General features: G+C 30.4%; 1 protein-coding gene across 1 annotated transcript in view; it reads right to left on the bottom strand.

Moving 5' to 3' along the window:
• Positions 1 to 4277: 4277 nt before the first annotated feature.
• Positions 4278 to 13350, bottom strand: part of LOC107448601 (putative sodium-dependent multivitamin transporter) — a 45486-nt gene continuing 36413 nt past the window's right edge. Inside the window, exon 11 of the mRNA XM_043048909.3 lies at positions 4278 to 4414. Within this exon, the coding sequence (XP_042904843.2) occupies positions 4293 to 4414 (122 nt within the window). The 3' untranslated portion in view covers positions 4278 to 4292. The remainder of the gene's footprint in view (positions 4415 to 13350) is intronic.

Below are 13350 nucleotides of genomic sequence, written 5' to 3'. Positions count from 1 at the left end.
ATTCTTATAATCAGTTAGTTAAATGATTCCACAGTCTATCAAAAACTAACTATTAATAATGGTGTCTAAAGGAAAATAAGAGAAACAATGAGGAGTTGAATATTGAAAAAGAGAAAAAGTTTAAGTGCCTTCAAGTTCCATTAAGCAATTAAACTGGTTCTGATGTTTGTCAACCAACTTTTCTCACTATTGATTTGATAGATTTCGACATCGTTTCTGTTTCCTCTTCAATACAATAATATTTTGCAATTCCCCGTGTGTATTCCTTTTAAATTTCATTTAAGAAATTAAAGATTTTATTCTACAAACTTATAATAAGAGTTGGAATCACGGTGATTATATATGTAATAGTATTATATTTTCTATATTAATAGATCATTATGTATCATCATCATACTTTAGGCGCAGAAAAACATAACAGATGTTCGAATGGCTGCCAATTTTGTCATATGTTGGTCTAAAGAATGTCCCGAAATTTACCCAAGATTTGAATTATACTCTTTTTGAACAAATAAATGTTTCCAACGAAAAAAAAACGACAACTGAAAGTTCAGAATTATTTAAAATAGCGCATTGCTCATAAGAACAACGCTATTTCATTGTAGAAACATTTATTGGTCATGCAATTTTTTTATCGGTGATTTGAATCGGCTCCCAAGATTTTAATACTCTTAGACCTTTTCTATTAAAAATCTAAAATTAATGCTAACAAGACAATCACCATCCATCGAGCCGCTGTGGGGGGGGGGGGGGGCTCAGGTGATAGAGCGTTCTTCTTTCGATGAACCGGGCTTGAATCCCAGCGAGGGCAGGTTGATACAAATTCTGCACCCGGCTCGCATCGACCACAGTGCTGGTGTAAAATTACTTCAGTGGTAGACGGATCATGGATTAAAGTCTCCTTGCTGTCAGGCTGACCGTGGAAGGTCTTCGTGGTTTGTAACGCAAATACGCAAAAATCTACGCAGTAAATTTTATAAATCGATAAAAAATGCATGGTTTTCATATTAATTACTTCGTAGGTGAATATTGGGATAACCATGAAGAATTTGGATCTAAATCGTAAATTCCCCTCTTTTTTGTTTCAAATGAATCTTTGCTACGAATGAATCTTTGATTCAAACGAATCTTCTTTTATCTTAGAAAAACTCACGACCAAGCGAAATTATTGCTTCTAAAAAATAGGGTACAAAAATAAAAAAATCGGTTTCATATTCATTCATATGTTAAATTTTGTTTCAACTATCACACTTCTTTAATTTACATACTTTTTCAAATATCGTTCCTTTAAAAAACTTTCGAAATTCGGTCACTGCTTTCAAGTCGCGACCGCATAATCATTATCCTTAGCTGGATTCTCAAAGACTGTTTTTTCTTCTCCTTTTAAATTTCAAATGTTTCGAAATTAAATTTTTCCGATATTTCTTCGTTTCGTATATAAAATTTTTTTCGTATCTTCGTTCGTATTTCGTGATAAATCTTGTTAATTTGCATAACGGTTTATGTACAACAGACCAAATGAATAATAAACCTTGTAAAGGACCGTTCCCTGAAAAAGTGGAAACAAAATAGGAAGAAAAATGCAGATTCTTTGAATTATAACATTTAACAGTTAAGACTAATTGAAATTCAAATAGTTTTTAAGTAGTTTGTTCCTGTTGAGTGGCAACCGTGTTTAAAACATTGCTGTTTTAGCAGACTCAAGATTTTAAGTTGAAAGTGTTTTTCTTAGGATCAATTTTAATCCTGAAATTCCATTTTGGCTTGGAAATGAACAGCATTTAGATCAAGTTCCTACTTTCCATACTCTTTAATGGAATTAAAATATAGTTTGTTTGAGAAATGGATACTTTAAGTTACATAGAATAGATATTCCGCTCGCAACAAAAAGTTGCATTTTTCTACATAATCAAATAAATTATTATTAAGTTTTCAAATTTTATTTTTTTTTATACATTAATTTATTATTCCTGTTGTACGAATTCATTAAACGTATAAAACTTTTTAAAAAAACGAAAAAATATGAAGAATAATTTTCATCTCGCGCGTGATATCACAAAATCGAAATTTCATTAAAACGCTAAAAATTAGTTGGCTTTTTGTCTAATTTAATTTACTAAACCTGATAAAAATAACTAAACTTTGATAAAATGATGTTCCTAGCTCTTTTACAGACTTAATTAATCTGATTTTAAAATTTCAAGACGTAATATTTTAATTTTTTAGTTAATCAATTCAAGTTTTCAAAAATATTTTTTTCATATTTTCAAAGAAAAGAAGATAAGTTATAATTAATAAATATATTTTCAGATCTTTACTATGGATAGCTAACAGTCAAGAAAAAATGAAAAAGAGTAAGGTCTAATACAGGAAACAAAGAAAAGAATTCTTTCCCTAAATTTCTGGAACTACGAAAATAAAATTTTATGATTTAAGATATGAGAAGATGAAACAAATTAATCAAAGGTTTAGAGTTAAGATAGTACGTCGATTGCTCTTTATCGAATTAATTTTCACTTAGCAGAAGTTCTTTCGTGACTTGCCCTTTTGCCTTTTAACCCAGCAATTTTTTTTTTGTTTTAGCAAGATCTCTCACACTTTACAGCTGTAATCATTAATTATGAAATATCCTGCAAAAATAACCCAAAACTCTTATTTTAAAATTAGTTTCATGAGATAATAGTTGTAGAGTTCCTTGACATGGTGCCAGTAAATTGTTCTCTAAAATTGTTGAAGCGGTTTAAATCATTACCGTACTTAAAGAGCTGTAAAAGTTAAATCAATTTTAACATCAGATGAGAGAGCGGATATAGTTCATCCTTCTCTCATATGAAATAAATGATTTACTGTTAATTAATTTTTTTAATTACGAACTTTTTTCAATTGAAAATATCACTTTTTCATCTGAATCATTTGCATATAAAATATGTAATAAGAAACTAAGAATCTGAATGGTGCTGTAGAGATTTTATTATCGACTATGTCAACCTTCATCTATTACAAGGTACCTAGTGATAGAATCAAGTTAACATGTCTTATATACTAGTGATTCGGTATTTAATATTTATAGTGGTAGTTACGCTACAGTGCTATTGAGGAAAACTGAAACCAACCGGATTTATGATAAGAATGCTCCGTAAGTTTCTAAGATGCCCAATAAAATGTTGTTTATTGTTAAGGTTTTAATTTGTTCTGTAATAATCTCATTTGTTCTGTAATAATAATCTCACGAATAGTTTTTAATATTGATAAAAAAAATTACACTACTAAATAATGTAACTTCATGAGGAAAATATAAATAGGATTTTAAAATTGGACAGATCTAACTCCAAGTCAGAGAACTCGCCCAATGATAAACAAAATTGCCACTAAATAATACCAAAAAATGAAATTAAAATTTAAAAGTTTCTTATATGTATGAATGGACCGCAAAAAAAGAGTTTTGATATTATGAAAGTAAACTGTATTTGCGCAAAAATAATTTATATATTTTTATCGAACGCGACAAGTCATCACAAACTTGTTTTAAAAATGAAAAGCGAATTTCTATAAAAAAAATTGTTTCTCTTACCTAATAAAACATTTTCATAAATTTTTGTAGAGATATATTCTGCTTCAGAAAAGACATTTTTCTACATTATGAAATATAAATATAGCTTTAAAATAATCATTAAGGGGTTAATGGGCTAATAAGCTAATATCAATTTTTTTATAATATAGACTTTAATAAATATAACACATTTATGACACTGTCAGAATGGCTATTCAAAATTCACGAAATTTTCTCCGTTATTGACGAAACCAATCCCTGAGTATTGTTCCTCGCGAACGTTTTGTCGAATTGAAAAGATTACTATTTTCACTTGTCAGAGGATTTCGTCAAAAGAATTTGGCTACATGCATCCTATTATTTAACACAAATGATTAAAAAATGTAAAAATATTAACAGGAGTATGAGTTGATGAATAACCTTAGGAGTGCACTAATCCTGTACTATCCCGTCACAAAATTTCAGCGATGTTTCTTTTTTTAAATCTGATAAAAAACGGTTGGACAATTCTTAGCATTTGCTAAAATGACAAATAAAAAAAGATTTCGTTAAATTATAGAGAATTTGCTTTTCATTTAAAGTCCAGTGATTCGCTGTAGAAATGATTGTCAAACATAAGAACTGATAGTTGAATCGTCAAAAAGAAGGGTCTTATTTACGAGTGAGAATATTTTCGGGTTTTTGATATCTGTATGTCTTAATAGCAATTCAATAATCTTCAATCGAAAAACTGAAAAATATTTTATTCAGTAATTTCTTTCAAGTCTTGAGCTTCTTCATTTTCAGATCTCGACTTTCTCTTCCATAGCTTTGTGACAGGACTTAAACACAATGAATCAGATGGTATTACATTTGTTTTCCAACCTAAAAGTGAAATAAATAAATAAATGAATAAAATATAACATAAAACTCATCATATTTAAGAAAATGGACCGTCCGTAAATGATGTTACATTTTTTCAATATCTTTGACTTTTCTTCCAAATTTCTTTTCCCCTAAGAGTGACACTTCACCAACTCCATATTTTTTTTAGTAACCGTTGTTGAACAGCCGACCCAATTTTTTTGGGTTTACGATTACTAATGCTCAAATTCGTAGCCCTGTAATTTTGAACCCAATCCAGAAGACAAGGGAACTCCAGGATCAAGTATTGGGTGGAATTTGCCTTCGTTAAGTACTTTTTGATGGAAGTAACCCGCACTTGCGGTAAATGGAGAGGAAGACCACAAGAACCTCCCACGGTTAGCCTGACGGCAAAGGGACTCTAACCCATGATCCGTCAACCACTAAGGATATTTCACGTCAGCACTGTGGTGGGATGCCAGATGCGGATTCGTTTCGACCAGCCATTGCTGGGGATTTGAACCCGGTTCACCTCATTGGAAAGCGAACACTCTATCCCCTGAGCCATCGCGGCTCACTAACTCCATGTTGTCACATGTCACACTATATTACAGAAACATATACAAGCAATTCAAAAACAAAACACACGTTATTGACGAGTTCTGTACTAGTCACGCCAAATTACAGAAATATATACATGAAGTTTAAAAAACAAAACACCCGTTATAGATTGCATTTTTAGCAGACCGGCCTGTGTAGGGATTAGGGAACTGTCCTTACATCAGAAAGGTTCTGGGTTCGAATCCCGGGCAAGTCTTTCCTTCTCTGTTTACTGTGGGAGCAACGTTGGCCCACATAATATGGTGCCCCTGAAAGAGTGGCCAACAAATCTGCCCTTCATATACTTGTATGACCTAGGTCATTTTCCAGGTGGGCATTGGAAAAAAGAAGAAAAAAAAGATCATATTTCAAATTTTACTTAGAACTCTTAGTGTTCTAATCACATTTGTGAGCATAATAGTAATTTCATAATTTAATAATATAATTATCAATTTAGTGGTAACTATTTAGTCACAAAATCAATCAACTAAGCTAAAAGTGGTAAAACTTTTGCTATAATTTTTAGAAAATTTAGCAATTACACAAAATTAAGATAATTTGTACAAATGAAACTACCTATTCAAAAGTGCACGAGCAACTAGTCTATAATAAGGAAGTTCTGTCGCAGCCATGGGTTTCTATGCAATTCTCTATCTTTCTGATGCGCCCTACCACCCTTACAAGCTCGTAATTGCTGTTCGGAATCGCATAATATGTCATTATCGATTTTTTAAGAATAAAACTATTCTATAAATTGTTTAATTACAATTAGTTTCTAAAAACAAGCTATTGTTTATAATGATACTAAATAATTGACTCATGTCAAGCCAATTTTTGCCATTGTATCAAAAATTCAATTAATCAATCAGCAATTAATACCAGTCCCTTCAACCAACTTTATTTATATTTTTATTTTTTCATCATTTTTTTTTTATTTTTAAGCTATGATTTATTTTTTCATATCTGTTCATTCATCACTGATCTTTTGATATCATTATCTAGTGGGGAAAGACATTTAAACAATGCCAATTTTCATCTATCAAAAGATACCTCAAGATTGAATCAAGTTAGCATGTTTTATATACTATTGAATTGATGTTTAATAATTGTGGTGGTAGTTACGCCACAATACTCCCCACCAGAATTTTATAAGGGATAGAATTCGATGAACGGATACCACTAGTTGCTGTATTTGTGAAAGACCGAGAGAGCTGGATTAAGGTGACCGCGTTTTGAGCTTTAGCTATGAGATCTATATTAAGCTCATGGTTGTGTGTGTGATCACTCCTGTGTTGTTATTAGCAGTCGAATGTGAGCAGAAACCAGTCGTGTGTAAATGAGACTGAGAAGCAACAGCGTGAGGAGGACGATGACGCAGTCACAATTAGAAAGTCAACGTGAACCATCCATCGAAGTAAGCGTGATCTTATCACTTCCGCAAGTCACCAATGTTGGGACAAGACCACTAGACAATGCCAACTTTCATCTATCGAAAGGTACCTCACGATTCAATCAAGTTAGCATGTCTTATGTATTAGTGAATTGATGCTTAATAATCGTAGTGGTAATTACGCCACAATCTTTTTACATTCAAAAGACATTCCTTTTTTTAACACCAGAGTATCAAACTAGCTTTTCGAATCACTAATAAGCAATTGTGTGAAATTCATAGCTTCTTTAGAACAGTACGCTAAAAGTTCATCAAAGAACGAGAAATTTCCAGCAAAATTGAATATGTTATAACGTTCAATAACCGAAATAAAATTACAATTCAAAACACTATTACACACATTTTGTTTACAATAATTAAAACTTATACAATATGTTCCATCATTCTCGTATTTCTCCAAACCTTCTAAAATTAAAGTAAAAATATTGTACAGTGAGCAAATAAAAGAGAAAAAAAGGACTACCCTGAATAACTATTGATCTAGTGATTGGATCTTTTCGATCTAAGACTCAATTTTAATGGTAGACCTCAAATATGCTAATTATTTAGTGCTTACGATATTTTAAATTACTAAAACAGATACAAAAACATAACTTCATTGAAAAAACATACCTTTTTTTAAATCATTTTATTTCTCACCCCCGAAATAAAGGGGCTAGCCGCAATCAGGGAACTATGATCCAGTTCCAATAGTTTGGTCAGGAGAGCGGTCCAGAGTTTGAACCCCTTATTTCTCACGAACTATTCGACTGATTCTGCTCAAATTTTGTATTTTGCTCTATGTAAAATTACATACTTTAAAAGGATGAACATACCTTAAACTCAATTTCTTTCGACTATCATTCAATAAAATAATAAATATTTACTATAAGTTATTTTTTCCCTGAAATTATCATTGGATAAACGAATTTTATAATTGTGTGCAAAATTTTTAAGATTTGTTTTAAAAGTTATGGAGAAATACGCTAAACGTAATATTAGCATTAAAGAGCCCGAAACTTGGGACTTCTCTCCTGAACAAATTATTGGGACCATACTTCAAAGAATTTTGTGGGTCCCCCTATATTTTTGGGATCACAAATCTTAAAAAAAAAAGGCATCGTTTATTCAGAGAAGGTACGTTTTTGTGTCGCGGCTTAAAATATCATTTAGTCTGCAGTGATTAATTAGAACATTTGAGATCACATCCTCAAACTCCTGGAACGTGAAGAACCAATCAAAAATAATCTAAGAAAGTCCGCCATATTAGGGATCGCAATTTAACCCTTCGAAACGTCTAGATTTTCCGGTAATCAAATAGGTTTTGCTCTTTTCAAACATCCTCAGTAGTGATTTATAAGATTTGGGTTACATTTTTGTTTCTTTTACACCGCTTAAGCAATATTTTATCTGTAATATGTTGACCTTTTCATTTTAATTTTAACAAAGATACTAAAAAGGATTGTCATTTCAGAGCACACTGTATATCATACATTTATTCAATACGTCCCTAAGATTTTATTGTTATAAAAAATACAAAATTATTCAGTTTCTGTTGTTATTCAGTTGGTGATGTTCTGTTATTGTTGTAGCCCATCTAGCAAGCCTGTTTGATGAAACCAAGCGAATTTAAGGCAGAGGGCCATCTATGGCCAAGAATGCGACTTCAGCCACACGCACACGTCACAGCCCGCTCATAAGGCAGACCTATTCATTGATCCATTCATTCACTCACAGGTCATAGTTTTGATCTGAACCAAAAAACGATCAATATCCAATTCAGTACCCCCAGAAGTTTGATTTGTTATGGTAACATGGACGACTTTGTGACGCGATTAACGATTTAACGTGCATCAGGCGTGTATCATTAACTACACCCCTTCGGCTGGCGAGTACCGAACTCACGACCTCTTGGACATGGGCCCAACGCCTTACCAACCAGACTATTCCGGCCTATATAATTGCTTTAAATATTCCAAAGAAATACCTAACATTTCACTGACTTTTCTACAATATTTAAATTATTGTTTAACACTACCTTACGAAATGAATTAGATAACAATAGAGTTAACAATTTAAATAGAGGGTTTTAGGTGCCACATAAACACATAAAAGAAATGAATAGATAGATTATATATGTTGCTTAAAATAACTTTCTATCTGAAGGGTTCAGGAATTCGATTGATTATTTCAATGATTTCACATAATTTTGCAATAAAATGTGCTTCTCTTTTAAAGAAGTGTTTTTCTACATTGCAGTCATCCAATTTTTTTTTCAAAAGGAAGTTCATTTTTAAGTTTTCAAATATATCAAATCATTAGTTTTTTGAAAATATTTTAGCTTTTAAAGCACGTACGTGATAAATCACGAGCTTTAGATAGTGTGCAGTTAATAAACAATCAACAAAATAAATATCAAAACCATAAATTACTCACTATTGCTTATGAACATTTGATATGAAAATCACCTGAATATAAGAAAAAAACTTTGCACGTAAAGCAAACTTTTTTGAAATTTTCTTAAAGCAAGAAAAATAACATTTAAAAATCACAACTTTATTTTTTGCATAAAACTTTTTCACACAATTCTAAGAATGAAAAGAAAACTTCGAAAACATTTTTATAATCTCTTCATTTAAACTTATTTTAGTCAGTTTTAGTAATAGATGACATCAATTGCCATTCTAAAAGATTGATTAAATTACATCAAGCAGAAAATACTTGACTCATTACATGTCTAGTTCTTTTTTTTTCTCCGTAAATTACTCATTCATGATTCAACAACAAGGATGAAGGATTATTCAATAATGGGGTAACATTATTTGCAGTCATTTTTATCAATCCCAAAATTAACTACTTTCTTCCAGCTGGATTAGCATTTTTCCTTTCAGACCATTATGCGCGCACTGGACATCAAATTTAAACTTATGTAGCTAAATAATAATCATCAAAACCACAGGTTTTTTAATTAACTGTCTTATTATTAGTTCCATTTTATTGTCTTTTAAATTATAATTATTTTCAGATAGACTACAGCGTGGAATTAAAAGACAAATTATTTTTATCATCAATTTTGAAAAAGACTTCACCTTCGTTTATTAAAAGTGCTTTAGTTAATTTTATTTTTCCTTAAATTGATTTGCGTTAAGTAAAAAAGTTAAAATTTATTCTGAGTCAATAGTTCCCAAATGGTTCACTCATACACGGAACTCTAGGGTTCCGTAGAAGTGTGAAAAAGGTTTCACGAATTAGAACTTTTTTAAACCAGTGATGAGCTTTGGAACCTTTTATTATATTTAGATAAAACTAATAATTCGTAATTTAATTAATTTTCTGGTTGACTTTATGAAATTATTTCAAGTAAAAGGGATAATGAAATGGAAAGGGCATTTTCAGAAGAAAATATAATCTTTCTAATAACAATGTATTGAGCGAATTATGGAAAGAAAGATATTGCATTAGTATTTCCTATCGCGGTTTTTAAATCAAAATTAAATAATTCATTAATAAAGAAATATATTTTCTTAATAGAAATTTTTAACAACGCTTTTCATCTCGCAGTAATCTACAATTCGTTTTATTTCATTCTTTCATGCATTCACACTAAAAACAAATTCATAACTAGTCTAGATATAGCACAAGAACTGCAAATTTAATTATCGGAAATAAAACCTTATTTAAGATTATTAATCGTAAAACGATGAAAAATGTTTATTCCTTTAAATAAATATTTAAGAAATAATTTTTATACGTTATAACCTTAATAAACTTTATTTTTTATTAAATCGGGATTCCGCAGGAAAAAAGGTTGACTATTTAGGGTTCCGTGGCCGAAACTAATTGGGAACCTCTGTCCAAGATGAATCTCATAAGCTGTCTTCTAATATTAAAGTGATTGTAAAACATTATTCAGATTTAGGAACATTTTTCTTATTTTCCAGATTTCATTGAGAAATTCCGTAACATCCCACAAAATGTTCCAAAAAAAATACAAAAACAATTGAAAAACTAATCAAGATAGCACACTAAATTAATAAAATTTAGCACTCCATGCAACAACAATTGCAAGCAAAGCGTACAGTGTGCCAAAAAATAACGAGCCACCCTGAATAACTTTTGGTCTAATGATAGGATCTAATGAATTAGATCAGACGATATTTTAAGTAACGAATTACGAGTCTGATTTAAATCAGTCTGACGAGTCTGATTTAAATCAGACACGAAAACACAGTTTCTCTAAATAAACATACCTTTTTTTTTCAACGGATTCAGATTTCTGACCTTCAAAATAAAGCGGGTACCCGCTATCTGGGAAATACCCGCTATCAGGAGAGCTATCCAAAGTTCGGACCCCTTAATGTTAATCTCACTTTCTGCGTATTTCGCCATATCTCGCAAAACTTTTAATCGAATTGAAAAATGATTGCATACAATTGTGAAATTCATTTATAGAAAGATAATTCCATGGAAAAAATAAATTATAGTTAATATTAATTATTTTTTATTATTTTATGTAATAACAGTAGACATTTTTTTTAATTGTAAGGTATATAATGTCTTACGTCATTTTAAAATGTTTAATTTTACATGGCAAAATACAAAATGTGAGCTAAATCGGTTATGTAGCTCCTGAGAAATCGAATTTTAAAAATTTAGTAGGAGACATTGCGAACAAAAATGGTTTGAGGAAAAGAGTACAACACGGTGTCTACAATTTCAGTTATTATTCAGATATTTTAAGGCAAGCCTGTCCTTACAGATTGATTGAAAGAGCTTTCTTGGTTTTATTACATCTATTGTATTAAATTGTAAAGTGGCAAAGAAAATGTATTAAAAACAAAACTTGTCAGTATTATTCACGAATAATTAAGAAAAAATTACTATTTAGATATTTTTTTATTTATTTGTTGTGTTGAATTATGAGCTGATTCTCATAGTTTTAACTTGTTCCAAAATTTCAAAGCTTATTTGACATTTGACCGACAGATATTTTTACCTTAAAATTTATTAGTATGGACTGTAAAACTAAACCTGTTTGGTAAAAAAAAATAATACTGCTAGTATCAGTATGTGCTTATGCAAGGTGTTTTGTAAAAGCAAATACTAACCATTATATGCACCATTAATATTTTTTTCCAATGCCCGCCTGGGGAATTATCTACGTCATACAGGCATCTGAGGAGCAGATTTGTTGGTCACTTTTCCAAGAACACCATAATAGTTGGTTCAACGCTGCCCCCACAGTAAGGACAGATAGCACAGAGAATGAAAGAACATCCATGCCTTGCCCGGGATTCGAACCAAGAACCTTTCTTTTGCAAGGGCAGTTCCCTGACCCCTACACAGGCCGGTCGGCCTTACCATTAACATAAACTTTTAGAATCTTTGTAAAGAAATCGGTTAAAAAAAGATACAGCAAAGGATAAGCAATCGCAAAGCAATAGTAAAGCAAGAAAAAAACACTGTCTAAATTTTAAAAATCACTGCTGAGGAAGTCTTGTGTACAAAACATCAAAGCCAGTATGACTAATGGTTGAAACTTAAAAGTGTTTCGAATAAAAGTGTCGTAATTCTGCTTTGCAATTAAATAGTCTGATATTGCGGGCACTTGCCTTCCTCAGTAGTGATTTGTTGACTTCAATTGGGTTTTCTATCTAACCTTAAGTATTAATTCTTTATCCTAGTGTACTTTATTGTCTTTGTTTTTGACAAGGTTACTATAAACATGTAATGAAGTTGGCAGTTACGGAACACCGAGTATATACTGAAAATATCAAATCCAGAAAAATACGGAACACAAGAAAATAAAATCAGCTTGAAAAAATGACTTTTCATAACAATAATGGAATTTTTAGGAATAAGCTGTAATTATTTGGCATAAATGCTTTCAGAATATTCGAGCTTTCCATTAATAAAAGTTGAAAAAACTCCTTGAATATCACCTGCTTATGCTTTTATCTCATCAATTTTTGAATAAATAAATGGTTAATTTTTAAAATTTAGCATTTTTAGTAAGTGAAACTGATAAAAATACCACGGCATACGTCGGTTATTAAGAAATAAAATGGCTTTAAAATAATAAAATTCCCTTTTACCCATAACTTACAAACTTCATTTTTAATCTGCAAAGCACTTGAGCTTTTTATTGGGCTTGAGCATCCATTATTCTACTTTCAACAACGCTAAGATAATCTAGACATTAGAAGATTCTCATTATCGATGCATTTTCCAGAAAAAGAAAAAAATACTTATCTCACGTTTCAATCTGCTGGGAAACTTTAGAAACGTGCAAAGTTTTCTTTATTTCTTCTAAGGCTTATTTTTAATTCAGAACAATAGTCAGAAGAGCAATATTTATTTATACTGAGATTACTGAACGTGGATCTCATAAAAGAATAAATAAAATCTTTTTTTAATAAAATAAAATTATTCGTTCAACTTTCAAAAATATGTAACGTAACAAAAGCCAATAACTTATTTATTTTCTAAATAAGATATTAAAAATGCTCCAGATTTTGAATATGATGAAACTGAATACTGTTCGGTATATGGATTTTAAAATGTTTCACTTTTTTCAATTAATTTAAAATCTCTAATAATAACTTATTTTATGCATCCCAGGAAATTCTGAAATAGGCAATATCAATATATATATATATATATATATATATATATATATATATATATATATATATATATATATATATATATATATATATATATACATATATATATATATATATACATATATATATATATATATATATATATATATACAGTAAAACCTTTTTTTGTGCGGTGGATAGGGACCGCATAAAAGAAATCGCACAAAAAAAAATTCGAAAATTTTATAAATTCTGATATGTAATAAACAAGTTTGTTCTATATACCACCAAAAACTTTTTTTATGCGGTTGATAGGGACCGCA

The sequence above is a fragment of the Parasteatoda tepidariorum genome, chromosome 10 (genome assembly GCF_982258835.1).
Source record: "Parasteatoda tepidariorum strain Cologne lab strain chromosome 10, Ptep-v5.0, whole genome shotgun sequence".
Classification (NCBI taxonomy): domain Eukaryota; kingdom Metazoa; phylum Arthropoda; class Arachnida; order Araneae; family Theridiidae; genus Parasteatoda; species Parasteatoda tepidariorum.
This window is presented reverse-complemented; position numbering and strand designations above follow the sequence as displayed.